Here is a 27,007-nt window from a genome sequence, read left to right on the forward strand (position 1 = left end):
CATAATGTCCGCCTTGCTGTATAGCCCACCTGCACAGACCGCTCCGAAGTATCTCTCAAAGTTTTAGAAATAAAAATCGCAAAACTAAAAAATTCACCCAGTATATCGGTCACCTTTCGAACGTGCTGATGTGCTTTCTTTTACTGCTTTCTGAAATTCATGAGCGCGGCGTCATACTTTATTTCTTTCCACTTTATCCTCGTCATAGCTGGACAACATAAATGAACATAGCAAATAGATATTGCGTGGGAGAGGCAGGCTAGAGAGAGAAACCGGTGAACGGTGTCCTGTCTCCACCACGCTGTATATCTCTGCTATGTCACGCCAACTAGACCAAAGTGTCATATTGGTGACAATCAGTAGAGGTTTTTGAAGCGAAGAGCTTGACTACGCTAGGTAAAGCAGTCGTCGCGTAGGCCGGAGAATGACCTCGAACGACCTTCAGCCCAACCACGTTAGCCGTGTATGGCCATATGTGGTACAGTTATGGTGTCGAACCATTGACCCCTATATGACCTTGACCCATGACCTTTAGTTGACCTTTAACCTCATGACCTTTGACGTTGGATGACCTTTCGGTTGACCGCTGAACTTGAGAACATCCGATGGGGTGATGTGAAGCCACGTGATGACATCCGATGGGGGTGTCTTAAGACCATGTGATACACGTCATAGCCACGTGGTCGTGTGGGCATATATAGAACGACTGTCGCGAGCGTGTAGCGGAGCTGCCATGGACGAGCCTCAGACGCTTAGCAAGTGTGCTTGCTTTTCGCTGAAATTCAGGGTTAGCCAAGTTGAGCCACTGCCATTTTTTTGGCGCTCTGAAGAAAACAAACTAGGAATTCATTAAAGCTTTAAAAAATATACGTGCTCAGCGGCAGCATTTGCACTTCCTTTTTGCCATCATAGTGTAGCGTGTTTTGTCCCATTAACGTAGGCTGCGACATTTGCGACCCTACGGCACAGTGAAATGCAGGCCCTAGATGACTGCATTTACATGATGGAAGTACTGTCGCACCGACCGCCCTATCTACAAACAGGGACTTCGTACGAAATGTGCCGCAATTTCGGTGCAACCCTCCAGAAAATCCTAGTGACGAACGGAAATTTCACGTTACGACGGTGTAACTTTTAGGAGCATACGTTGAAATCCATTTCGCTAATTTGCATACATTTGACTGCGATTCAGTATCTATCTTTGGTTGCGGTAATTCTAAACCGCATTGTCCAGTTGAACTGAAGCCACGCAGCTTGCCTCAGAATTTTTTGTTGAAAACCATACTGGCTTATTATTTGGTACAGTGGAAGCGAGGACCCCTTCCTCCAATTTTATTCATTCCGCCTATTTTAAATAAGGGAACAGAGGAACTTAACGAGCTTTACGTATTGTTACAGCTATGGTCGAAGGTGAGAGTTACGAAGGGTTTGAACGCCAGTGAGTGCAAAAATGAGTCCCTGTGAGTGTGGACAAACTTGTTGGTATGCAAACTGGCATAGGAGGATAAAATATTCATGAGGGAGTGGTAGTGGGCCGCCCCTCATGGTGCCTAAGTAGGCGCGTGCTGAGGGCGTTTGAGGCTGTGCGAAGTTGGACGCAGAACGGGGCGGATAAATGAATGGCGTCAATGCTTGATTCTTAGAGCTCGCGCTCACGCCCCGGACGTAGTGATTTTCGCTCGCGTTGCTCTGATCGATGGCCTTAGGGAGAAACATGAATTCTGCTTTTTAAGTAAGCCACGATTAGATGGCTTTATGAGGAGAGGTACATTTCAAACGCATAAACGATTGCTTTGAAGGAAAAAAACCAGCGCCACCGAAGAAAAAGCCCGTCGAGCGTTCTTTGGCAGCATCAAAGGAAGCCCGGCAGGGTATGGCTGACAGCAGCGGTAATTTGAAATCTTACCATCCAGGACGTCACATTAAGCTTCTTTGCAGTTCTTCAGTGCATAAAGGCGAAAACCTAATCGTCGGTTGCGTTACCATTTTAACTGGTCACGTAAAAAAAAAAAAAAAAGCTTTCGCTGGCTTTACCTACGGCCAATATAGATTTTGAACCCTTGGATATTGCGGATCCTTTGTTGGTCAAATCCTGTCTGTAACAAGCAATACAAATATAATGAGACCAGTGTGCCCCACAGCTTTTCTTACTTCCTCTGCAGTAATGATCTTCAAGAAAATATTGAAGTTAAATCTCTGGGGTTGAAAAAGAAAAGTGTAATTAAAAACTGAACCGAGTGCCAGTAGAATAGTGAATTAACCGAATGGAAAAGAAATCGAATAGTTTAGGGAATATTCGCTGCTTCCGCGAATATTCGCCAGACGGAATTTTCATGCTAAACTCCGAAATGTTAGCGTCGGCGCTATAAGCCATGAAATTAATGGGACGGTAGCTTTCGAAAGACTTAACACTGGTCGCCCCTAGGGGAGATGCAACGCGAATTTAGTATATTAACTCTATGACCGCCATTTCATGCCCACAGAAAAATCACTTATTGCTACTGTCTACGACAGCGAACAAACTAGAGCCAAATCATAGTTGACGAAAGGGTCGTGAGTTCGAGCCATGACCTACAATATCCGGTATGAAGGCAAGATTGGCTGAACCTTGCTCAACCCTGTCGCGTTACCCAATATTGATGACCATACATATGAGCACTTTGAACGCCGCCGCACGAATGTGCTGCGTCACGGCGCTCAACCCTCCTCCTCGCACAGACCTACCCCGGTGGCATGCCGTGAAGCGTCGGAGTGGGTTCCATTTTTTCAACAGTTGCCCCCCAAAATAAAAACAAACTGCAGTGGGCGTTATTCGAACTGCGTATCAATTACTCGAAAATCCGAATGTTTTCGAAAACTATTCGAAAACTTGAGAACAGGTTCGATTCGGCTCGAATAATTTTAAACATGCACTACTTGATTCATTGCGAATCGAATAGACGAATATTCGATTTTCCGCCAAAAACTTTTAATATTCGCACACCCCTAATTTTTACTGTCACTCTTGGCAAGCGAACTCGTCATCCCATTAGTGCACAGCAGCCCTGCTGTTCTCATATTTTAGTGTCTTCTTTGTAGCAACGCCTAACTAAAGACCCCAAGAAAAGCTATATGCGCTGCATTAGGTATTTATGGGAATACGGGAGTTGAGGGGCTCATTAAGAAATGTTTAGAAAAAAGATAACACCCTTTGATGCCTCGGATGGCGTAGACAAATGTAATTTTTTAATGATGGCTTTGATTATCAGAGGAAATAAATGGAGGATTTATTTTTAGACCCGAGACAATTCAGATGAAAGTAGAAGAGGACCACCACATGTCACCGGTGAGATCCAAACCCACGACTTCCGCATGTCAGGTATGGTACTATACTAACTTGAGCTACGGCGGTGGCCAGTTTGGGCCTCTGCTTTCAAACGTATTAAGCGTTCAGAGTGTTCACGAGCATCGCACCCAACCATAGCTCCCAACGCGGGACGTCGTGTTGTATCGCAAGCGTCATTTGGAACTTGATTGGAGTAGAGGCGTAAGATGTCTAAATTTTTCTGTAATGGCATCTGATCAGTTTAGCCAAGGCAGGGGTTAAATTGATTTAACCTGATTACAGTGCTAGTAGAACTAATCTAATGAAGTTGTAAGACGAGGAGTATGCTATCGAAAGCTTACAGCACCACGGCTAAGAAGGAAAGTGACAAGCCTGTCAGTATAGTTCGCCAGAAACGTCTGTTGAGGAAACAGCACCAGAGGGCCAGAATAAATTTTATTAGGCGAAGCCACAAATGATACTGCAATGGGGCTTGAGTCCGTCAAGCTTCTAAGTCTCACATTCGTGCCGCCATTAAGGCACTCACTAGGCAGGCGATTCCTGGAAGTTGAATATGACGGGGTGATAAGGCAATCAAAAAGAAGTCCAGCGCATTTGGTGTTTATGCTTACTGACTACCTACTGCTGGGCCAAGGTTAAAGCGTGGAAAGCGGGCTGAATTTTCTCCCAGATATGTCTTCACTGCAGGGGAAACTGTGATCGCTGGTGGACAGTGTATATATATATATATATATATATATATATATATATATATATATATATATATATATATATATATATATATATATATATATATATATATATATATATATATATATATATATATATATATATATATATATATATATATATATATCTGCAGATATTTAAGAAGTTCCTGAAGAGTTTGGCAGTGAGAGAGAGAGTTCCCTTTATAGTTGTAGGCAATCCGAGGAATTTAAAGGTTGCATATGGGCGATCACAAGTCGACATTAACTCACGGCAAAACACCGGGTTGCTAAGCCCACGCACCGACTTGCTTTTGTCTGGAAGTAAGCTAACGACTCTGCAAGGAGTTAAGAAGTGTGATCAGGTGCACAAGTAACTCGCGCAGAGTATGCTTACTTTGCAATGCAGTACTGTGTTGTGACGGAATCGCGAATTTTTTCTCTCTCATCACTGTGCTTTGCAGATAGCGACCACGAATTTTCTAAAATGAAAACTATAAGTGCCCTAATCTTTACAGGGCAACAAAGAACGTGTTTTGTTTCGTGAGGAAGCAAATTTTATATGGTCACGAGGTTATAGCAGCTGATTCAAAGACGTGGTTTTATAACTTTCACTATGCGCAGGCGCGTTCACATGCAGAACACAACCACGCAAAACTTATGATATCGATTTGGCTACAGATTAGTTCCAGATAGGAGAATACAGCCGGCCTGAACTTCGTACCGGGGTCATTTAAGCATTTTTATGGCATTCGGCTACTGACCCGAAACACACGGATTCGATCCCGGCCACGGCGGTCGAATTTCGATGGAGGCGAAATTCTTGAGGCCCGTGTGCTGTGCGATATCAGTGCACGTTAAAGAACACCAGGTGGCCGAAATTTCCGGAGCCCTTCACTACAGCGTCTCTCAAAGCCTGAGTCGCTTCGGGACGTTAAACCCACATAACCAAACCAAACCATTTTTAATGAACTGACATGCAATCATAATGCCATGAGTAAAGCCCGGTTTCTTTTTTGAAGCTTATTCATATTCATTGTTAATATGAACCACTGTATTTATAATTATTAAATATAATATTATATTAATTACGAAGCGCAGTTTTTCAGTTCTTTTTTTACACAGCGAGCCATCGTACTTTCAGCGTTGAGGGCTACAGACCGTGCCCGTATTTTTCCGCAACTTTCAATCCCTTGGGGGGAAAAAAAAACGAGAGAAAACTTTTTTTGAAGTTCTCTATTTTGTTCCAAGCCCTTTCATCACTAGAGCGAAGGCGGGCAGCGTTAAGTGTGCGAGAATCCTGTTATGCCTCCTATGACGTCACTACTGCCAAGACTGGTCGCGGTTCCAGATTGCAGCAGTGGCATGCGGTTGTCTTTTCTTCTGATTTAATCTGAATTAGCTCGTATCGGAAAAGAACCCGTGAATACCCCAAAAATACGTTTCTACTCGGTTCGTTCAAGCAGGGATTCACTCCATCATGATTCAAAGCTGTTATGTTGTGACCGCCAGTCTGTAAGTTGTCAGTTTGAAAGCATGGAGAATGATGTCTGGGGTGACCAGAGGCTACCTCATTGCTGTCCAGCTTTGCTTGCGAACCTATAGAGGACTAGAGTGCATACATTAGCTGTCATTTTGCGAGACACATTGCAATTAACGAGTCGAATTCTCGCACAACCATTGCGCGATATCCTTCACGAAGACAGGTGCCGCTTAGAAGTGTGCATAGTATATCGAATGCATCGTCGTGCTCCTTCGCTGGTATGCATTCTGTACGCGGCGCAACATACAGCTAGTGTCGTCACCTCTTTGTCGTGCTCGACTTTTGAGATGACACCATTGCATGTATTTGAAGAAGCATGCCTCACTTTTACTCAAGAATAAAACCATGAATCAAAAGCGCAGCATGTCTTATAAAAATAATTTTCTCGGCAGCAAGTCTGCAGCTCATGTACAATAAAAAAAAATCAGATGCCATGCAAAATTTCAAAAGGCATGCCCGTCTCTTTACAATGTTTTCTGAAATCGAAACAAACTTCTAAATGGTCTGACGTACGGTATCATGAAGTCGAGCGCCGCTATATCGAGTACATACATTACGAATTATTGATTATAACAAATACTTTCAAAAGAATTCCAACAAACACACGCAGTGCTAACTGTATATACTGAACGCGATTGGCGATCAAACGGACATGGACTTCCAACTCCCCAGCGCCAAGCAAGGTACACTCGGATAGGCAGGAGGCAGGCTTTGCTGTACTACACAAGTGACTGGTGGGTGTGCAGCACGCGTTCATGGCATCGGCGCTTGCCCGCGCCAACAGCTACACCAAAGCAGCGGCGTAGACGGTTGACTCGCAGTAAGCATCCTGCGCTCGCCTCGGCTCTCCCGGAGGTAGTGAAAATGAAGATCTACTCGGTCGTGATGCGGGGAGGGCGAGGAGGCCCCCCTTGCTGGATTTTGATCTGCCGCCGCTGTGTGCCAGTAGAGATGTGCGGAGAAGCCAGCAGAAGCTCCCTCCGGAATGTACTCGAGCGCCTACGAAATCGCGGTAAAGCTTCAGAAAAGGTCTCTCCTTACTCTTTAGTAAGCGTGTACTCCGTTGTGTTCTAATCGCTGACTAAAGTGAGGATCGGCAGGCGCTTAATACTGGACTTACCGGACTTATTGGAGTTTGTCTTTATCGATAGCGCATCGCGTTCTAGTCACAGATAGACCGCTCTTCGGAACATTTACAAGCTACTTTAAGCCAAAAAAGTGAATACAGACGTCGCCACAATTGGCGGATTTCAGAAGTAAAATGCATGCGCCGACACAAGTTTTTGGACGTGGATCTCAAAGGCTACGCTGCTCAACCATTCCCTCCAAAGCATTGGCAACTCGTCCTTTTCTGCAAGGACGCCACTACTTTGAATCGGGTGGCCGCATGAAAGATTTTAAAATCCAGTTTTCTCGGTGGTAAATATGTCCACTGCTGCAGGACAACCAAACATATCCACAAAGAGCAAGAAAAGTAATTTATAGTCAGAACAATAATTAGATGGAGTTGTCCTTAGTATCACGCTTCAGTATCGTCATTCTAGTCGGCATCGACCCTGAGCCGAAATTAAGAGACGCAGACATCTTTGAGACACACTAAGAAATCCCCTCAAATAGTAGGCCCTCATTAACATTGCCTGTCATGACTTCAGCACGAGCTCAAGGATGCTCCCGTACAGGTTAAACACCTAGGATACACATTACTCGCCAGACGAAAGTTATAATACGCATACACTGTGTGAGGCCCTCAAACGTAATAGGAACATAAACACTTGAGTGCAGTGGGGTAGTGCGGGAAACCAAGGGCGTGCCCCGAATTCCTTTCTAGTAATAAAGTTTTTCTCTCTGCAATGTAAACTCTCCTGAGAAAATTCAAAGGCTGTTAGTACGATTTATTATCACTAGGTACGGTCGCGCCGATTCTGTGCCTGAGCTAATGCCAGCTAAAAGAATTCGCACCCTCCAGCCTAGACGGAAGATTTTTCGTCTAAAATTCTATTTTTTTTGTTACTGAATGATAAACTTGCCCTTGACCGTCATAAGTACCAGATGGACCCATCACTCATACCCACCATCTTTAACCCTCTACTTTTGAGAGACTGATTTGCACAATTATTATTTTTTCTTTTTCACGAATAAAATAGCTAAATGGAATAACTTATTACCTGCCAGCTTTCTCCAGACCCTGGGTAGAGTTGCTGGACTCGGGTATTTATATTTCGCCAAATTATGACCTGATATAGTGATCAGTTAACATGCTTAACATAGGATGGATTCAATTCATTGCCTTCTTTACCTACTCTATGTTTGCAGTTGCAGCAAATACGTTAGTGTGTATTTTGCAGCTGTTCTTTTTTTGTAAGCAAAAAACGCCAGTTAGGAAATGTCTTCCCCACACAGCTAGTCGGCACACAGGAGCCGTGGTACTCCAGGGGCTGAATCCACAAGACTGTTTCCTTTGCAACAGACTCGCTTCTCCGCAGTTCGCCTTTCGCGCTTGATCGCTTCGCCGAGTGATGTCACAGCAAACCGTGTCGTGGATTCGGCCCCTGGACGGAAGCGACCGCCGTTTTCACTACCTTCTTGTCAGCTTACTTAAGTGGTACAGCTGCAATGCAGCATGTTTAGTGCAGGACTACAACCGCTCAAGCCGCCGCTTCCGGGGCGCTGTCGGCGAATGCGAGAGCACTCTGCAGTGGCAACAACAGGTTGGCTTATGGTTTGGTTTATGGGTGTTTAACGTCCCAAAGCGACTCAGGCTATGAGCGACGCCGTAGTGGAGGGCGTCGGATAATTTCGGCCACCTGGGGCTCTAACGTGCACTGACATCGCGCAGTGCAGAAGCCTCTAGAGTTTCGCATCCACCGAAATGCGACCGACGCGGCCGAGATCGAACCCGCCTCCTTCGGGTCAGCAGCCGACCAGCGTAAATGCTGAGCCACCGCGGCGGCTTGGGCAACAACAGAGCGTTAATGCCTTGAGAGCTTGAAGGCGCTGAATTTGTAGCGCACAACAGCCACACGCGGCCTGGGTGCACAGAATGTGAGGCGAATGACTCAGCGCAGGAGTTTGCGTCTAGCCTTTCTTTCCGCCTTCTTTTTTCCGCTGTTTTAATTGCGGGGTTCTTCGCATTCTTGGCTACACTAGCCGTGCTGCTTTCACCGTATTTCGATGGCAATTGCCCATCCACTGCGAAATTGCGTTCTTTCATAAAGCGCGCATATACAACCTTTGTCCGTAAAGTTTCGAGGCTGTGTCCATTAAAAGAAAATGCGTTTAAAATTGAAATCATTTGTGTAGCACCCCTTCGAAATAGTCTTCCTTGCCGTCTATACACAGCTTTCAACGCTTCTTGAGGTCTTGGAAAACATTGACAAACGCTTCTTTTGGCAGGGCTGTCAGCTCCTTTGTCGTGGCGTCTTGAATGACCTCGACGCCCCCCATCAAGATACCTTTTAGGGCTCTCTTCACACGAGGAAACAAAAAAAATCGCATGGGGCGAGTTAAGAAGAGTATGGTGGATGGGGAAGTACAGTAATACTGTGCTTGGCGAGAAATTTTGTCACGCTGAGAGCAGTGTGCGGCCTTGCGTTATCGTGGAGAAGGCTCCAATGTCCAGATGCCCACAAGTCAGGGCGACGGCGTCGCAGTGCATCACGCATGTGTTGGAGCACGCGGATATAAACTTCTCATTCACCGTCTGCCCTTGCGGGACGAGCTCGTGTCGTATGACAACCCTGGCATCGAAAGAAACTATGAGCATCGTCTTTGTTTTGGTCTTCTGTCGCCGCACCTTTTTCGACGCCGGAGAGCTTGTGGACCGCCATTCGGCGCTCTGCCTCTTTGTTTCAGGATCGTATTGAAAACACCACGTTTCGTCTCCAGAAACGATGCTGTCGACGAATTCACCATCCTTCTATACCTCGGAGAGCAAATCAGCGCTCACTGATGCCCGCGTGTCCCTCTGGTCTTGTGTGAGGGAGTGCGGCAGAAGTCTGGCATTCAGCTTTCGTTTCGCCAAGTTCTCACGCACAAGTTGGTGTGGCATGTGGTCTTACTAATGTCGAGAGCATCTGATAGCATGCGGACTGTAATAGTGCGGTCTTGTTGTAGGATTTCCCTGATCCGAGCCACGTTATTTTTATTCCGTGAGGTTGAAGGGCGCCCCGCCTTGTGTCGTCTTTTACCGACGTTTTTCCCGAAACGAACCCTTTGCGCCACTCGAAAACTCGCCCCCGCGACAATGTCTCCTCGCCGTAAGCGTCACGAAAGAGCTCATACGTCTGTGTGACTCTCTTGCCAAGCTTCACACAGAATGTTATGTTTACACACTTTTCGAGGTGGACGTCCATCTCTCCACATTTACTCACAGTAAAATGCGCAGACGACTAGTGACAACGTATTTTTCTACCTGTAGTGCCATGTAGCGGCTGCCACAACAATTAACATAAATAGCTCAGGTTAGCCTCCCCCCCCTCACACACACACAAAAAAAAACGACGCTACACATACACACCAAGATTTGTTTTGGGAAATCATTTCTAGAGTAGAAAATAAATCAGTCTCCAAACTTTACGGACAAAGGTTGTACATCATCAACCACAGTTGTAGGAATCCGAAAGAGGTGAAAACACGTGCACTAGGCTCTTAGGTTTTTTTCTGGTGTATAAAAACTTTGTTTTAGGTAAAAATGACAAATTAGCTATCACGTCACGCCGACCTCTCAGTCTATCCTGACTTAGTGCTCCTGTTGCAGCTGCATGAGCAGCGTAATTTTCCCTCTTGCAGTTAATTACAGCCGCTTTTATTACTTAACCTTGCTTCAACAGCGTTTAAAATGTTTTAGAAAAGGAATTACACAGCCGACGCCGCCGCTAAGATTGCAGCGTCGCTATCTTCAGCAGCACTGCTGCCCGCAAAAGGGGTTGCGGACAAGTGTGTTAGATGTGACCTGTACTATTTTGTTGATAGTATTTTTGAAACCACCTTGGCATTCTGAAGTGTAGTTTTAATAAACTATACGCATCTCGACTAATTTCAGGCTCATTACTGCCATTGTATGCCACCCAGGCGACGCGGAAGTCGTCTCTCAGCGTGGCATAGAATCACTGTATACGTACGTGCCTCCGATATTAGGCCAGTGTAGAAGCACTGAGAGTTTGTGGCGGATCATCGCTAAAACAGCGCGCAGAAGAGAAGCACACATGGAAGAGACGTACAACTGAAGCTGCCTGAACAAGCAGCCTGAAGAACTGAAGAGTCTTCCCGCCTTCATAGTTAAGATAACCTGAGCTAGTATTGGGCTTCCCCTGTTTAAGAGCCTCTTATTTTACTGGTCGGGGCTAAGCGGTCTTGTTCGCGTTTAATTTCTTGCTGGCAGTTCGTCTCTTCGCTGCGTCCTTGACTTGTACGCGCTGTTTTAAGATCGATATTAGGGTTTACTAACGCAGGTAACCTTGAAAGAGCGAGACTACGACACGGAAAAAAATAGGTATTAAAATATTCTGTGTTTCTTCGTGCCAGGATGTGGCAGTCGTTTATTTGAGCAAAAAGTTCCAGATTGCTGAAAAAAAAATATTAGTCACTAAAAGTAAGTGGGCTGTCCCTTTAAACATCGGCTGTTTGAGATAACAAATTAATAAATAATTCTATTGCGTTCTAAAACTTTACCATCTCGCGAAAGTTTGCACACTTGCAGATTCTGCGCGCGCTGGCACGAGCACACAGGAAAATCGTTACGCTTGCCCGCTCAAACAAAAAAACAAAGTGGAAGCAGCGCGTGAACAAAGATAACGCAGAATCGCATGCGGTCTCGGATAAAAGGCGCCATCTTTACTTTTTCGCGGCTGTTGAAGCTTCTAGGTTGCAGTCTTGCTCTGTGTCGCGTCAACGTTCCCTTTTGTTGCACCTCACATTACGGAACTGACTGAGAAACATGTGAAGGAAAAGGACGAACTCTACTAGTGGCGACGCGCTCGACCGTCTTATAAATACCACGGCATCATGGCTAACCAGCATTTAGGTCTTTTTCTCTCTAAATTTCGGCCTTGTCGAATCCCGCAGAAACGCTTGCATGCGGGCTTCTCTTTTCGTTCTTGTCGGTGAGTGATGTTGATTTTCATGCGGAATATCCTCCATCACGTATACTTTGCGGTGACAAGCCTAAATATGCACTCAACAGTGTGTGTCACCTGTGGTCTTCTGCAGAAAAAAAAAGTCTCACTGCTCGAGTCATGCCCGAGAGCACTGCGCTGTGGCAATTGACTCTGCCATCGTCTTCCTTAGCCGCGCTGGTACAGGGCAGCGACGCAGCAGCTTGCTGTGCGATGTAGGCAAGCGGTATGCTTACCTCGGGAGCTTAATAGCGACAAGCAGACACAGTCCTTATCGCTTGTGCTCGCGTAAATCGTGCAGCCAGCGCGTGCGTCGCAGCCCTGTCGCCGTTTTAAGCCCCAACACACCGGGCTGAATGATCTGTTCGTTCCTACGCGGAACGTTTGAGAGCACTGCAATCGCGGCGCGCAAGCGGGCATGTCATGTGGTACTTTTTGTATTTGGCGGCCATCTGCAGAGAGCGAAAAAAATCCAGTTCGTAATATATCGAAGTTTAGAAACTGTTCAATTGGACATTTTGCGGACCATTTTACAACTTTATCATCAGAATTTTTCGCCTATCTTCGTTGCTTGCGAAGTTGATTAATTAATGTCGACTAATTATGCAATTAAGCCCAACACAAAAAATAGTGCGAGTTGCTTCATAAAATAGCCAGCAACATGCATTTGGTCGCGGCGTGTTAGAGTGCCGCGGCATATTTTTAAACAGTGGCTAAAGTTAGCGTGGACACCCTGTATATGTGTGTGTGCGTGTGCGTCCCCTCCTTTACTGCAGTTCCTACTTCAATTGTTCGGTTATCCACCTGGCAGTCACGCAACTTTCGGACTCCGTGGGGTATACGACTCTGCCAGCGCAGAGGGCGCCAAGGGTCCCAGCGGCTACGCTGCGGGCACGCGGAGCTTGGGCCCTGAATGGGGGCACTGGGTCCAGCCCCGTGGGGCACTGAACGCCCGCATCCCCTATTGAGATCGACGTGCCAGCTACTTCACGACAACGCCCGCTGTGATTCGCGCCTTTTTTCTGCTGTCGTTTTAACGAGTGAAGCAAACAACGTTTTCCAAGTTAAAGAGGAATCATTTCAGTGTGTTCCTCGGTGTACAATAAAGTCCTAAACGACAACGTTCATTACTAAGTGCCTCATTTTGTTTCTAGAAGCTGGATATGCGCTTATCAGAGCGACCACACGAGACTGGTTTTCCGCTCTCTCAACACAAAACAGCGCGAAGGTAACTCTCGCGCCCGTAGCTGGGTAGAAGGTTGTCAGTTCTTCAGAGTTTATTTCCTTCGGGTAGGCAGGCTTTTAAGACGCGCCAACTCGTCGTTCAGCTGGACAGTTCCAGCCGCTGACCATGTGAGTAACCTGATATGCTGGATTCTCTTGCGATTATCTTGGTGCCGGGCCTTCAGCAGTTGCACAGGAAGTTCCGTGCGCACTCCCTCCGAGGCCACGAAGCTGCGTGGACTCTTTCCGGAGCCGATACGGTGTGTCGCGTTTTCAGGCGGTGCTCAGAGAATGGAAATGATTGGAAGGGGTAGCACGATAGGACGTTTAATTAGAGCTCTTCGATTTCTGTAAAATCTGGTTTCACTCGTTGCTTCCACCTTGAAGCGATGTGTTAAATTTCGGGCTAAACCTGATGCATACCCGAAATTGCGCGTTGTAGAGAACGTACGTTTTCTGAGTGCACAGCTGAGGACACCGCACGACAGTCGGCGGATATCTTGTGTTGATGCCAGAGAGGCGGTTTCCATGAAATGGCTATTTCAGAACTCTTTCACCACTTGTTATTCATGAGGTCGCTTATTTTAAGGATAAAATAAAAAAGCACGTTTTCGAAGGAAGTGGAAAAAACACTGGCACTGGACAGACGTCTTGTTGACATCACTATATCAATGTCTGCTCACACTATGGCTGACTTGCTCCAAGGCCAATGATGTGTGCTATATGTCAGTGCACTTTAAAGAATACAAGGTGGTTAAAATTATTCCGGAGCCCTCCACTACGACGCCTCTTTCTTCATTCTCTGCTTTCTTCATCTCCTTAATGATAATATTAATAATAATTGGTTTTTTGGGGAAAGGAAATCGCGCAGTATCTGTCTCATATATCGTTGGACACCTGAACCGCGCCGTAAGGGAAGGAATAAGGGAGGGAGTGAAAGACGAAAGAAAGAAGAGGTGCCGTAGTGGAGGGCTCCGGAATAATTTCGACCACCTGGGGATCTTTAACGTGCACTGACATCGCACAGCACACGGGCGCCTTAGCGTTTTTCCTCCATAAAAACGCAGCCGCCGCGGTCGGGTTCGAACCCGCCTTAATGATGCATGCCCGCCGGGAGCGACAGTTACGGCGCCTTTCCTTTCACCATAACCAATTTATTTATTCATCCCAGCAACGGCGGCCACATCTCGGTGGCGGGCAAATGCAAAAATAGACGCTTCAGGTTGCCTCGATGCGAGTGAGTCTAAGCACTCCAAACGTTCCTGTGCTCTGTGATGTCAGTGCACGGAACGCCATGTGGCCTACTTTATCCGGAGCCCTCCACTACGTCGCTTTTTTATTTCCTTTTTAAAGATATTCTGAATAAAAATTTGAAAATATTGAAAAAGGGCAATATTTTATGTATAAGATGCGATAACCCAAGTATACATCATCATTGCGGTTATTTTGGAGCAGATGGCTGTAATTTTGACGTTGTGTGTGCGTACGCCGAGTCGCACTCAGCGCTGTCGCTGAGTGCGACCCGAGCTGTCAGGCATGTGCTGTCGGGCATGACGTCATTCGTACCCTTAGCAGCGCAGTAGGAGAGCTGGCTCGGCAGTGCATAGCATAGAGTTTATAAATACTACCTAGAGGTAAACCTGGCGCAACCGTCTATGCGTGTTTCTTAAAAGGCATTTCATTCACCGTGGGAATGCCGCATGACATCAGTTTAGTACTTGGCGTGGATAGTGTTAGCCCTAAGACATAGACTGGAGAAATACAAATTTTCGCAAAAAGTGTACAGCAAGGAAGCGTTGTTTTACAATCAATATACCCTGTTATAAAATATCTTATGCTTACTGTGCAATGCAATATGAGTAGAGAAGGAGATAGGCGTAAACGAGCACCGAATGTGCCTATGGTGTGAGGGGGCTTTTTTTTTCATGCCGCCAAATATACCGAACCGTAGAAAATAATTTGTTGCGCTTAACATTCACTTTTCAGAGAAAATATTCTTTAAAAAAAATTCTAGATTTTAAAATAGTACACCATAAAAGCTTCCGTTTTCCCAACGTGAAAAACAGGAAAGGCCGCATTTGGGCGACTTGGTTTTCCATGCTGAACGTAAAAGCGCAAGAAACAAGGGCGTTGAATAAGACAGACAACACGTGTATTCTACGTCCTTGTTTCTTGCGCTTTTACGTTCAGCGTGGTAAACAGAAACGTCTCACTGGTGTCGTATGCTAATGCGGGTTCGCGCTCCATGTTCGTGCATAGACTATGCCTCGGGCCATGAGAAACTTTCCCAAATACTGGCTTCCCTGTGGGAAACTAGGTTGAATGTACCATGTGCTGACCCTCACCGTGTCCTGTCGCTGCGCTTAGAGATTTTGCCAAGAGACAAAAGTCCGCAGAGACACTTCAGACTGCTTACATGTAAGAAGACGCCCGCTCACTTTGTGAACGCAGTCGCCACGCGCTGTGGCGCCATGTAATGCGATGCCATGCAGCTGCCAATTCTGCCTGTGCATGGCTCTACGTAGCCGCCACCGCACCCTTTCTGATTGACGCGCTAACTTCGTGAAGGCAGCGGCAGCCCTACCGCGGCCCGCGCTCCGCCTTGAATGGACACTGAGGACAGCTCTATAAATTTTCTTTTGGGTAGCAAAATCTAATAGTTCGGGATTTCATTGCTTTGCTATCGCTTCTCCGGCAGCGAATGATGCATTTATTGCTAAAAGATTTGAATTCGAATTTGAAAAAGGTTTTTCCTGCCCCTCCGATTCCAACTCGGGACTCTGACGGCGAGCAGTGCGGTCTAACAGCAGCCGAAATAAAAGCTACCGCCGGCCGGACGTTGTAGGCATCTATCAGCCGTTGCTAGCGTCGCGCCGTTGCGTCGTTTATGTTTACAACATGCGTTACAATAGGTCCCACTCCCGATCCCGAAAAAGAAGTTGTAGCAAGGAACTCTGGCCTGCAATTCAGCGACCTCAGCCCCACAGAGAGCATGATGCTTTTGAGGGCTGAGACGGCTTGAGTAGCCGGATATCTATAACGACCTTCTGCCGAGGATCCGGCAGTCGGGCGGCAAGCCAAGCTACCGGTTCAGCAGCTGTTGTCGCCGAGCCACCGTCACGACTGATGAGCTGATACTGGAACGTGATGACATATGTGAATTCTGTATAATAATCCTCGTAGATCCTAGTGCTGCCCAGCGTCTTGGTATGTTCACTGAGTGAGCAAGCCGAGCTGTGCGGTTACTAATATCGTGGCTCGTGCAACATTAGCTGCTCATATATAACCTTTTCCTCTTCCTTCTTCGAAGAATATGACTGTAAGGCGCAGGAAAGATACGTTTAAAACCTGACAGCAGCTATGTCGGCTACCGTCACGAGTAGCTGTGGAAATAAATCCTCCTATTCATTCACCGGCTTAACGCTTGGGTTACGAGTGATCGATCAGCGTTGCTGCTGCAGGTAAGCGTACCAAGTAAGCTTTCTTTTTCTTTTTGCGCTAACTTTGCGGTTGTTTCAGGTGTAGTTGCGGACACTGCCAAGTTGTCTCAAACTTTGAGGAGCTCGAGTGTGTGTGCTGCCGTGAGGTAGACCATGCCGTCGCGTACCAGCCGGAGGGCTGCATCACGGAACACCTGGAGTTCAGCTTTCGATGCTTCAATATCGCCGTGCTCCGCGTTGCTTACTTCGAGCTACCCACGCGACGGGAAAGTATGGGCGACTATATCCACATGTGAGGCTCTGTCCGCGTGTGATGCTGAGTTAGGCTGTGCACACTGGACAACTTAGCATTACGGGGAGTTCATTCCCGAATGTGCTTATTTTAAACTACATCATAGTGCAGTTATGTTTTATGCTTAAACGCTTAATGCTACGCGCGCTGCGAAAGGCTAATACCTGGTGCACTGCATTGCATACGAAAAAGTGGTTTGTCGAATCTGTACAGTAGATATAAGACCTGTAGCATATTGAGTTTTCGCATTAACTATTACTTTTTCATCCTTGGGTGTCATCAAACATGCATGCAATGCGTGTATTGTCTTCACAGTGCATGATTCACTCGGCGCTTTTGTTGTTTATTCCCAGAATATAATACCTATACACAGCTTACCAACAGTTCTCTTTTATGGCTGCAGCTTCGCCTGACCTTGCCAGCCGGCGTCATGACGAAGATAAGGGCACCTTTCCTGACAACACACTGACAGGGTTCCGATATTCTCAATACTAGGAGGCAAATACAGCCAAATTCTCAGGTTCTTTTAGCGTGGGCTAGATTCCGTGTTTCCGAAGGTATGAGCAGAGAAACGTGGTTCTCCTTATCTCAAGAGAGCTTCTTGTTGGGTGAACTGGTAGCTGTCTATTGTAACTATTTAAAGGAACCAAAAACTCTACCACAAGATAGTACGAACTAACGTTTTAGGCACTCCACACCCCCAAGATCACCGACATAGAAGGCTGGGTCGCAAGAATCAAGACAGACTGGCGAAAACTAACTCGAAAGGTCGCCCTCACTACCAACACACCCGAGGTGGACAAACATCTCTTACACCTTTGGGACGCCAGACGGGGCCTACTAAAAAGGTGGAAAAGGCAAAAGCGTAATAGGCGGCTCAAGCGTAATATCGCTGAGGTCACCAGACAAGCTGAAGAATATGCGACGGAGCTCTCGAGGCGCGACTGGAACCAAAAGTGCAACGAACTTCAGGGGACTCTAGGTTGGGCCAAGACATGGGCCTTGCTAAGGGCTCTCATAGACTCAACCACCACAAAATCCGAAACCCGTAAGACGACCCAAAGGATCGCGCACCAGTTCCAAGGCACTGACGAGGAAATGCTACAGAACATCAAGCAGCGTTACATCGGCAATGCAACATACGCCGACAGCAGCTTGGCATACACGGGCGAAACGAATCCCGCTCTGGACGAACCCCTTACCATAGAAGAAGTCAGACACGCTGTGATGTCCGCCACAAAGAACACAACACCAGGGAGGGATGGCATCACCAATGCCATGATAAGGAATCTGGATGACAATTCAATCAAAAGATTCACGGAGTTCATCAATAAACACTGGGAACAGGGGACCCTCCCGGACGACTGGAGACATGCGGAAATAGTAATGATTCCGAAGTCCGGAAAGACTCGAAACCTGGACAATCTTAGACCCATTTCCTTAACATCATGCTTGGGAAAAGTGTACGAGAGAGTTGTGCATCACAGGTTGCAGACCCACCTTGAGGACAACGAACTCATGCCGCACACTATGTTTGGATTTCGAAAATACCTATCGACACAGGACGTTCTCCTGCAGATCAAGGAGGAGGTGCTTACTTCCGTTCCAAAATATGGAGAAAACATCTTGCTCGCTCTCGATCTTCAAGCGGCCTTCGACAACGTCAGTCACAGGGCTGTGCTGGAGGGGCTCAGCAAACTGGGTTGTGGGCAGAGAATATTCAACTATGTGAAAGCCTTTCTGACTAACCGAACCGCTACCATTGGAATAGGCGGCATCAGGACTGACACCTTCAACACCCCAGAAAAAGGAACACCACAAGGCTCTGTGCTATCACCTATGCTTTTTAATATTGCAATGATTGGTTTAGCAAGGGCGCTCGGAGAAATTGAAGGAATCAGGCATGCCATCTACGCAGATGATATCACAATCTGGGTGACAAGGGGATCCTTAGGCGAAAAACAAGAGCTTCTTCAGCGAGCGGCAGACACGGTCAACGCATACGCCCGACACTGTGGACTTGCATGCTCCCCTGAAAACTCCGAGGTGCTCAGAGTCTACAGACAAGGGTATGATCTGCAAAACTCCATAGATATCTACATAGGGGAAACGAAGGTTCCAGAAGTATCGAAAGTTAGGATCCTCGGCATGTGGGTCCAAAGCAACCGTCGTATTGATCACACGATCAGACAGCTAGCAAATACCACAGCACAGATCACCAGGATGATTGCAAGAATTTCCAACAGAAGAAGAGGTATGAAGGAGGAAGACACATGTAGGCTAGTACAGGCCCTCGTGGTCAGTAGGATCTTATACGGCGTCCCCTACCAAACACCGCTCGAGCAAGAAAAGAAGCAGTTGAAGGCAATTCTTAGAAAAGCATACAAATGCGCTCTCGGACTGCCGGTCAGCACTTCGACGGAGAAATTCCTTAAACTGGGCATAAACAACAAGTACATATCGAGGGCCATCTTATCGCGCAGAAAACAAGACTGATGCTGTCCGCAACAGGCAGAAACACGCTGCGGTTGCTGGGCATGAGGGACGCTTTGAAAGAAATCAATAGCACAGCGAGCGTTCCAAATGAAATCAGGAGGATCATTGAGATCAGTCCGATTCCAAAAAACATGCATCCAGATATACATAAGGCGAGAAGAAAGGCAAAAAACGTATTATATGTTGACGCAACAACATACAGACACCGATATGGCTCGGTAGCCAGCGTGGTGGATCACCAGCTCAGGGAAATCAACTGCGCTTCGATAAAAACCAACAACATACTCGAGGCTGAGGAAGCAGCAGTTGCACTCGCCATCACCCAGCAGAGTGACGAGCCCCATGCACACATCATTACAGACTCGCAAGAGGCGTGCAGAAGATACAGCAGTGGACGCATATCCACTGCAGCCATTCACATACTCAAGGCCAGGACAATCACGTTTACGAGATGCTTCATCACGTGGACACCAGGCCATGAGGCTGTCAAAGGGAACCAATGTGCGGACGCCAATGCCCGAGCATACGCCAACCGGGAGGCGCGCACCGAAGGGGAACTGGACGCAGTCACTAGACGGTATGGAGCCATCTTAGAACACCAACGAGCCCTCCGGAGGACCTACCCGCCTCCCCACAAAGACCTTAGTAAACAGCAGTCGGTTGCCTGGAGACAACTACAGACTAATACATACCCCAATCTGAGTTTACTCAGCAAAATCCATCCATCCACTTATGAAAACAAATGCCCGCTATGCGGTGAACACGCAACGCTTTACCACGTTACATGGGCCTGTCATAAAATGCAGGCAGCGCCGATAAACAACACACCTACACCGGAGCAGTGGGAGGCTGCGCTGTCCAGCTCGAAGCCTGAAGAGCAGCTCAAGCTGATCGACAGGGCTCGCAAGACTGCAAAGGCCGCTGGGGCCCTGGACTGAGTGCTCCACCTACGCTGCGAGAAATAACCCTTATACAATAAAGTTTTTCATTCATTCATTCATTCATTCATTCACTTGTTTGTAAAATTCTACGAAAAAGAACTTTCCTACAACCTTGAGCATGGCACATGATAGCCTGGGATACTTATGTGCCACAAAATCCAACACTACAAGAAACTCTACACATCCCACAAGGGAGGACAGCGGGACAGAGCGCCACTCACAGCTGCTTTATTTAACAGAAAACACATGTATATATATCCTCAGTCCTCAGTTGCACAAAGCACACCTTCATGCATCCATCATGATAATAAGCTGGGCTACGTCCACTGCGGGACAAAGGCCTCTTCCGTAACTCTCCAATTAACGATGTCCTGTTCCAGCTGCAGCCCCTTATTCCTGCGAACTACTTTGCCGCATCCACCCGCCTCACTTCCTGCCGCCCCCCGCTATGCTTGCCTTCTCTTGGAATCCACTCCGTTACCCTTAACGACCAACGGTTGTCTTGCCTTCGCATTACATGCTCTGCCGACGCCCATTTTGTCTTCTTGATTTGCTCTAGGATGTCATTAACCCGCGTTTTTTCCCTGACCTACTCTACCCCTTTCCGGTTTCTCAGCGGTAGTCTTATCATTTTAATTTCCATAGCTCGCTTAATTGTTGCATTGTACTCAATTTAATTTCAACCCTTTTCGTTGCCCTCCACTTTTCTTCTGCTCCATAGATGAGTACCAGTAAGATACAGCTGTTATTTTTCTCTTAAGGGATGCTGGTAAACTGCCATTCATGATATCTGAGAACCTGCCATATGCGGTCCACCCCAGTTTCATTACTCTTGTTATTTCCTTCTTGTGATCCGGATCTGCGGTCACTACGTGCCCTAAGCAAGCGAATTATCTGACTACATCCAGCACCTCGTTACCAATTGTAAATCGCTGTTTCCCTTGCGAAACTGATGAGTTTTACTTTGGTTTTGTGTATGTTAATTTTTATACCCACTGTTTTGTTTTTTCTGTGTAAATCACAGATCATGCTTTGCAGTTCATCCTCTGAGTGACTTAGCAAGGCAAAGAAATCAGGAAATCATAGATTACCATGGAGTTCTCTATTAACTCTTATCCCCAATTGCTCCAAGTCCAAGCTTCTGGATACCTCTTTAAACAGGCAGTGAATATTGTTGGCGAGATCGCGTATCCCTGCCCGACACCCTTCCTGATAGGAATTTTAGGAATTTTATTGCCAATGTTATGAAGGACTAGGATGGCGGTGGAGCCGTTATAGATATATTCCAGTATTTTTACTTAAGGCCCATCACATCCTGATTCAGTAATGTCCGCATAACTGCGGAGGTTTCTACGGAGTCAAATGCTTTCTTGTGATCTATAAAGGTTATATATATATGGGCTGTTTATATTTTGAGAATTATTCAGTAACCTAATTAGGAGAGTAAATGTAGTCTATTGTTGACTGCCTGAACATTTCCATAATCATTTTGTTGATTGAAGTCTAAGTTTGTCCTGACTCTTAGCGATCAAGTGCGATATGATAAACGATGCTCAAAAAAACTTAACTTTTTCTCCGGCTTATGCAATGGTATGAAATTTTCAGTGATGCACGAGCTACCTTTCTTTCTGATGTAGACTGCTTTAATCCCTTGCCTGGTTATTGTATTCCTAGTTTTGGCAAGGAACCGCACGCTAGGAAAGCACGGCTCCCAAGAGAGTGAAGGGCAAGTTCTGATAAAATGTACATATTTTATGTTCTCCGCTTTTTTTCTTTCTTTAAGTTAACCTCTCCCGCACACACTCTCCTTCCGTTTTTATCTCCGATATTTCCTTCCTCATGCCGAGTATCATGCCAGCGATTTTTAAACATCGCCCAAATTCCCCGCTCTTCATTAAAGTGCTTCTCTTTTGTATCTCATAAACATTGGCCGTTATTTTTCGGCCTTTATCTTTCACAGAATTCGGTTGGGAAGAGAAGGGGTAATATTGGGGTGATATTACTGTATATCCAAAATTAGTGCAGTAGGCGGGTTATGCTAGGAAGAGCCGAATAATTCGGGCGTTTTAGGGTCATGTTTGCGATAACACTCACGTGACTCCGGTCAAGTAATTCATTATCCGATCGCCTTATCCTGGATGAACACTCGTGGATAGGCGAACATTGATCCCTGAACTTTACTGCAGTCGATTCCCTCGATCGCGTTCAGCCTCCTCTCCACCATCCTTGCACGCTACGCCAGAGGGTCGAGGATCAGGGACTTCTCCAGGGGTAAGGCATTACTGGACATCATTTTTAATTGCGAGGCAACTGTGGAATATTGTAAGGTAGTGTTGTGGAAATATTAGAGGTAATGGTTCCTTCTTTGGATGTGTAGGAATATCTTGACTATAAATTTTATCCATCGCTCGCGTGAAGACGCTGCACGTGCACGCCGCATGCTTCATTGAGTGCTCGAATGCCTTGAGGGAAGCCTTCAACTGCACCAAATTGTCGCACGTGTACGGCTAACTCGTGCGCCCTCGATATTCGCACGTACCGATCCTTACAGAAATGGTCTATAGATAGTTTATTGACTCTTATAGACTCTATTGCCTTCCTAAACATATTTCGTTTTGTCTATTCATAGTCTATCGACAAAAGTCTACTAAAAGTGTATTGTCATAAATCAATAGAATGTATATAAGATTTGTATTGCATATAGACTGTTCTCTAGGACTGGTCTATAGAGAGTCTATAGACTTTATAGACCGAAGACTATGGAGCGTCTATAGACTGTCTTAACAAATTTTTGTAAGGGGAGGTTCTAGAAGTCGCACAAATACTTCACAAAACTCTTTAACAATGATGTTCACTGAGGAGCGATTGAATACAAGACGTTCGCGACAGTTCTTTCTTCCGCGTAAGTGGCAAGGCGATAAGTGGCAATCGCCACAGATTTGTGCAGCGGTGCTGCTCATGGCATGTTTGTGTCCACCCGCCTCATGCTCTGACGCACACTTAATATGTATTGAATTGTACTTATTGTCATGCTGAAATTCTCCCTGAAGCCACTTTATGGGAGGTGCAGGAGCGTTTCTTCATACCATGATGTCCCGCGGGGATAAGCCCACTCACTGCGCTCACAGGAACACAACCTTGCAGACGGAGGTTCGAGGCACCGGCTCGTATTCTCGGCTTGTTCTTGCTCGTCTTGTTTTCATTCAAGTTCGCCTAGAATAATGGCCAGCTGCCGCAAACACAGCCGCTGCACTTGCACTTGATAAGCGTCGAAGACAGCCAAGAACTTGCTGTCTTCCTCAGTATCCGGCACAGGGTTGCTGTGAGCCATCGCGATACGCACGAATTGCCGCTGACACACAGCGCATTCATATACATTTAATATAGTAAAACAACACTTGACACAAAATAAAAATAGATGAAAATAGAGTTTCAAATACACTTCAAATAGCAAAAGACACTTATTAGGACAGGATCAAAAGATTAAATAGTAGAAAACGAACACAGCGATAAGAAAACTAATTAACACGAAGCCAAGAAGCGAGCAGCAAAGATGGATTGACTTGGTTTTTGCGTCGGCTGCAGAGTTGACTACACATCATGTTGACAGACTATCTTGATGTTCTGTCTGAACTTGAGCAACCTCGGACAACAAATTGTTGCCCAGATGACATCAAAGTTTGTTAGTAAAAGAACTTCCTAGCCTTAAGTTTCCTTACGATTTTTTTTGTACCGCTGCCGTAAAATGAGTCTTATAAATGTTTCTCGAGCAGGTGCCACGTGACCAGCGTCACTGCACACACCGGGGACAGGTTTTCCCTTGTAACAACGCCCAACTGAGGTTCGCGACGACCAAGGTTACCTCCACCTAACCATGGTTACGCTTAACAGCGGTTAAGTCGGTCGTGTAACTGGGACACAAGTGCGTGAGCCTCGGCCTTGACAGAGACCAGAGCGTCATCAGTACGGCCCAGAGCCGGAGAGCGAAACGGGGCGAGAAGCAGTGTGAGCCCGAGCCCTAAAGTACGTCTGAGCGTGTGCTCGAGCGGTGTTATTATGTTTTCTTTAATCAGGGCAGAGTATATATGCTGTAAACATAATAAACTTTATTTTGTTAACCGTAGCCCCCCCCACCCTTTCTATCTATACATATTCCTTCTTTAGCTAGCCAGGTTTTTGCAATATTTCAGACGAGGGAAAAGCTAACAACTTACAGTCCCCATCAGTGCATCAAACTTCTGGCTTTTTTTAAAAATAAGGAACATCTCAAGGGTGCGCCCTTTTCGTCCGACGAAAGGCTTTTAAAGAATTGGGCCACTCGAGTCGCTAAACGCCGCCACAATCATTGTACAATGGCATGCAGAGATTTGTGCACCAGTAGCGGAGGCGCGTCATTGCTGATGGGGGGCTATATGGAAAAGCGATGTGCTTCTGCGAAAGAGTACATTGCTGATTTTAATTTGATCGTAATGTTTCTCTGTAATCTTGCCAAAGGAAACAGTCCTGAGGCAAAGCCTCGTCAACAGAGTAACCCGGGTTATTCTTGGTACTGAAGGTATAATCGGTAGGGCAGTTTTTTTCTCTAAGAGGGGCTGGGGGAAGGAAAGGAGGTGCTAAAGAGGAAGAATTAGCCATTTGTTTACACGGCGCCCGAACTCAGAGCTAGAGTTCTTGATATTTATCTTTGCTTCGTTCTCTACATAATTTTACACTCATATAAAGACGCGTTGTGAATAGCCCCGTGCAGATTGAGATGCTAAGTATCCCGAAGCAAATAAGGCCTCGTTCTCGAGAGCTGCGCTTCTTATCGCATGTTTGACAGCGCAGTGGCAGCCTATTCACAGTAGTGGGGGACATGCGAGTGTGTTGTATACACCTGCATGAGCTCATACACGCTGTAGTCTCAGCATGAAAAAAAATATACAAAAGCAGATGTGCTGTCTAGAAGCGTCTACGTTTATTGCCCATGCTCGCCCATTAATTTCTGCGGTCTATTTTCTTCCAATGGGGATCTCGACGCGCACGCCAACTTGCCCCTGAGGAGGGCCGTTCCAGCCGTGGCCACCGGCGTGGCCGAAACTCTTGGACGCCTCGGCGCTGGCGATGATCTTGGCGCCGCTGTTGGGAAACTTGTGGACCACACCTTGCACGCGTGCTCCCACGTTGGCTCCGAAATCCCGAGCGCTTTTCCCCGATACCGACACGATGGGCCGCACTTGCTGGACACGCCCAAAGCGGAATGAAAGACGAACGGAAGAAAGAGCGAGTTATGAGGTCATGAGAGCCACATAGATGTCATGAATATAAGAAGGATGAGAATGATAGCAACGCTTACCCATTGCGCAGCGGCAAAGGACACAGCTACTGAAGGAAGGAGGAAAAAAAGACAAATTACACATTACTTGTGAAAATATCGTATTCGCGTGATGCGTATGCAGGCATAGGTTGCGACTGCGCCCTAGTTATTAGCCTGCAAGTTCCCCGAAAAGCTTGATTGTGCTCTGAAATCAGAAGAGAATGTTTCGTGCTTGAATGGTGGGTATAACATACGAAACTTTATCGCGGTATGCTCATTTTAATGTGCTGCTTTGCTAAAGTAGCGATTATGCTTTGCACCAGAAAAACAAAATTTCCTGCAGTTTTTGCGCAAACTCTACGCCTCCGCATCCATGTACTTGCCAAATTCGGTAAATGTAAAGCAACCACTGATGGGAGCGACGCTTTCTTTGTATCGTTATTTCATATTACGCTAACATTTTATTGTTAAACATCAGCAAAGAAAATTCATCGGAACAAAATCTTTCAGTCTGCCACTCACCGGCTAGTATGACGACGATGCGGATAATTTCCTTACCCATGTCACCGGTTATGATAATGCCAAGTTGATTGGTCAGTGACTAAAGGCAGCTGTGCTCTGGTGACTGGGCAATGATCTCGTCGTAGGTTTGTGATCCTAATAGAATATGCAGAACCACACACACACACACACACACACACACACACACACACACACACACACACACACACACACACACACACACACACACACACACACACACACACACACACACACACACACACACACACACACACACACACACACACACACACACACACACACACACACACACACACACACACACACACACACACACACACACACACACACACACACACACACACACACACACACACACACACACACACACACACACACACACACACACACACACACACACACATATATATATATATATATATATATATATATATATATATATATATATATATATATGGGGATGCTCTGAGGCAGAACATGAAGGAAGAAATTAAAGAAAAAGAACAAATGGGGGAGGGAGAAGGGGCGGGAGTTCCGCAGGGTCGGCTTTGCTCACCCTGCTTGCTCATATTATCTGGCCGCAGTCTGATCAGCGCGTGATAACTCTGGTGCTTTTACCCATGGTAGACAATGCGAGGAGGCAGCCATATCTGTGTGCGTGCGTACTTTGTTTCGCAGCATGTGCCAAATCCATCCCTGGTCTGCTTGATAAGAATGTTATGAAGGTTGCTCATATGAAGAAATGCAGGTTTTTTTTTTTTGCAACTGGCTTCCTTTAGAATGCCTCGCGGGCCATTGTGGGCAGGAAGAGGGCTCAAGAGAGGAATGAACTTGCGTATATAAATGAAGTTTGACCAATTCCAGGATTTAAAAGCCCGAATTACCGTCAGCGTGTGAATCTCAACTGACAGAAGTAAAAAAAAAACAGCGAGCATTGAGTGGATTGCGATAAGATTACGTTAAAGTGGGCGATTTATCAGAGAAAGGCGGATAAGAAAACCCTCTCCGCGGTCTATATTGTCCACCGCAAAGCATTCTTTTCAGGGGCCTTTCCAGTAGCTTGTAGCTGCATATACATTGCGAGCAT

The 27,007-nt window shown here is 46.3% G+C and overlaps 1 protein-coding gene across 2 annotated transcripts; it reads right to left on the reverse strand.

The window, feature by feature from the left end:
- Window positions 1-23,486: 23,486 nt before the first annotated feature.
- Window positions 23,487-26,072, reverse strand: LOC144103594 (uncharacterized). 2 transcript variants are annotated; one of them, XM_077636274.1, is made up of 3 exons: window positions 25,900-26,072; window positions 25,417-25,442; window positions 23,487-25,300 (listed from the first exon to the last, which is right to left on the reverse strand). In XM_077636274.1, the coding sequence occupies exons 1-3, from the start codon at window positions 25,937-25,939 to the stop codon at window positions 25,073-25,075; spliced, it is 294 nt and encodes a 97-aa protein (XP_077492400.1). In that variant the 5' UTR covers window positions 25,940-26,072; the 3' UTR covers window positions 23,487-25,072. The 2 variants fall into 2 exon arrangements, with proteins under 2 accessions (XP_077492400.1, XP_077492397.1); XM_077636271.1 differs by having other exon boundaries at window positions 25,417-25,445.
- Between the last annotated feature and the right edge of the window lie 935 nt (window positions 26,073-27,007).

The sequence above is a fragment of the Amblyomma americanum genome, chromosome 1 (assembly GCF_052857255.1).
Source record: "Amblyomma americanum isolate KBUSLIRL-KWMA chromosome 1, ASM5285725v1, whole genome shotgun sequence".
NCBI lineage: Eukaryota > Metazoa > Arthropoda > Arachnida > Ixodida > Ixodidae > Amblyomma > Amblyomma americanum.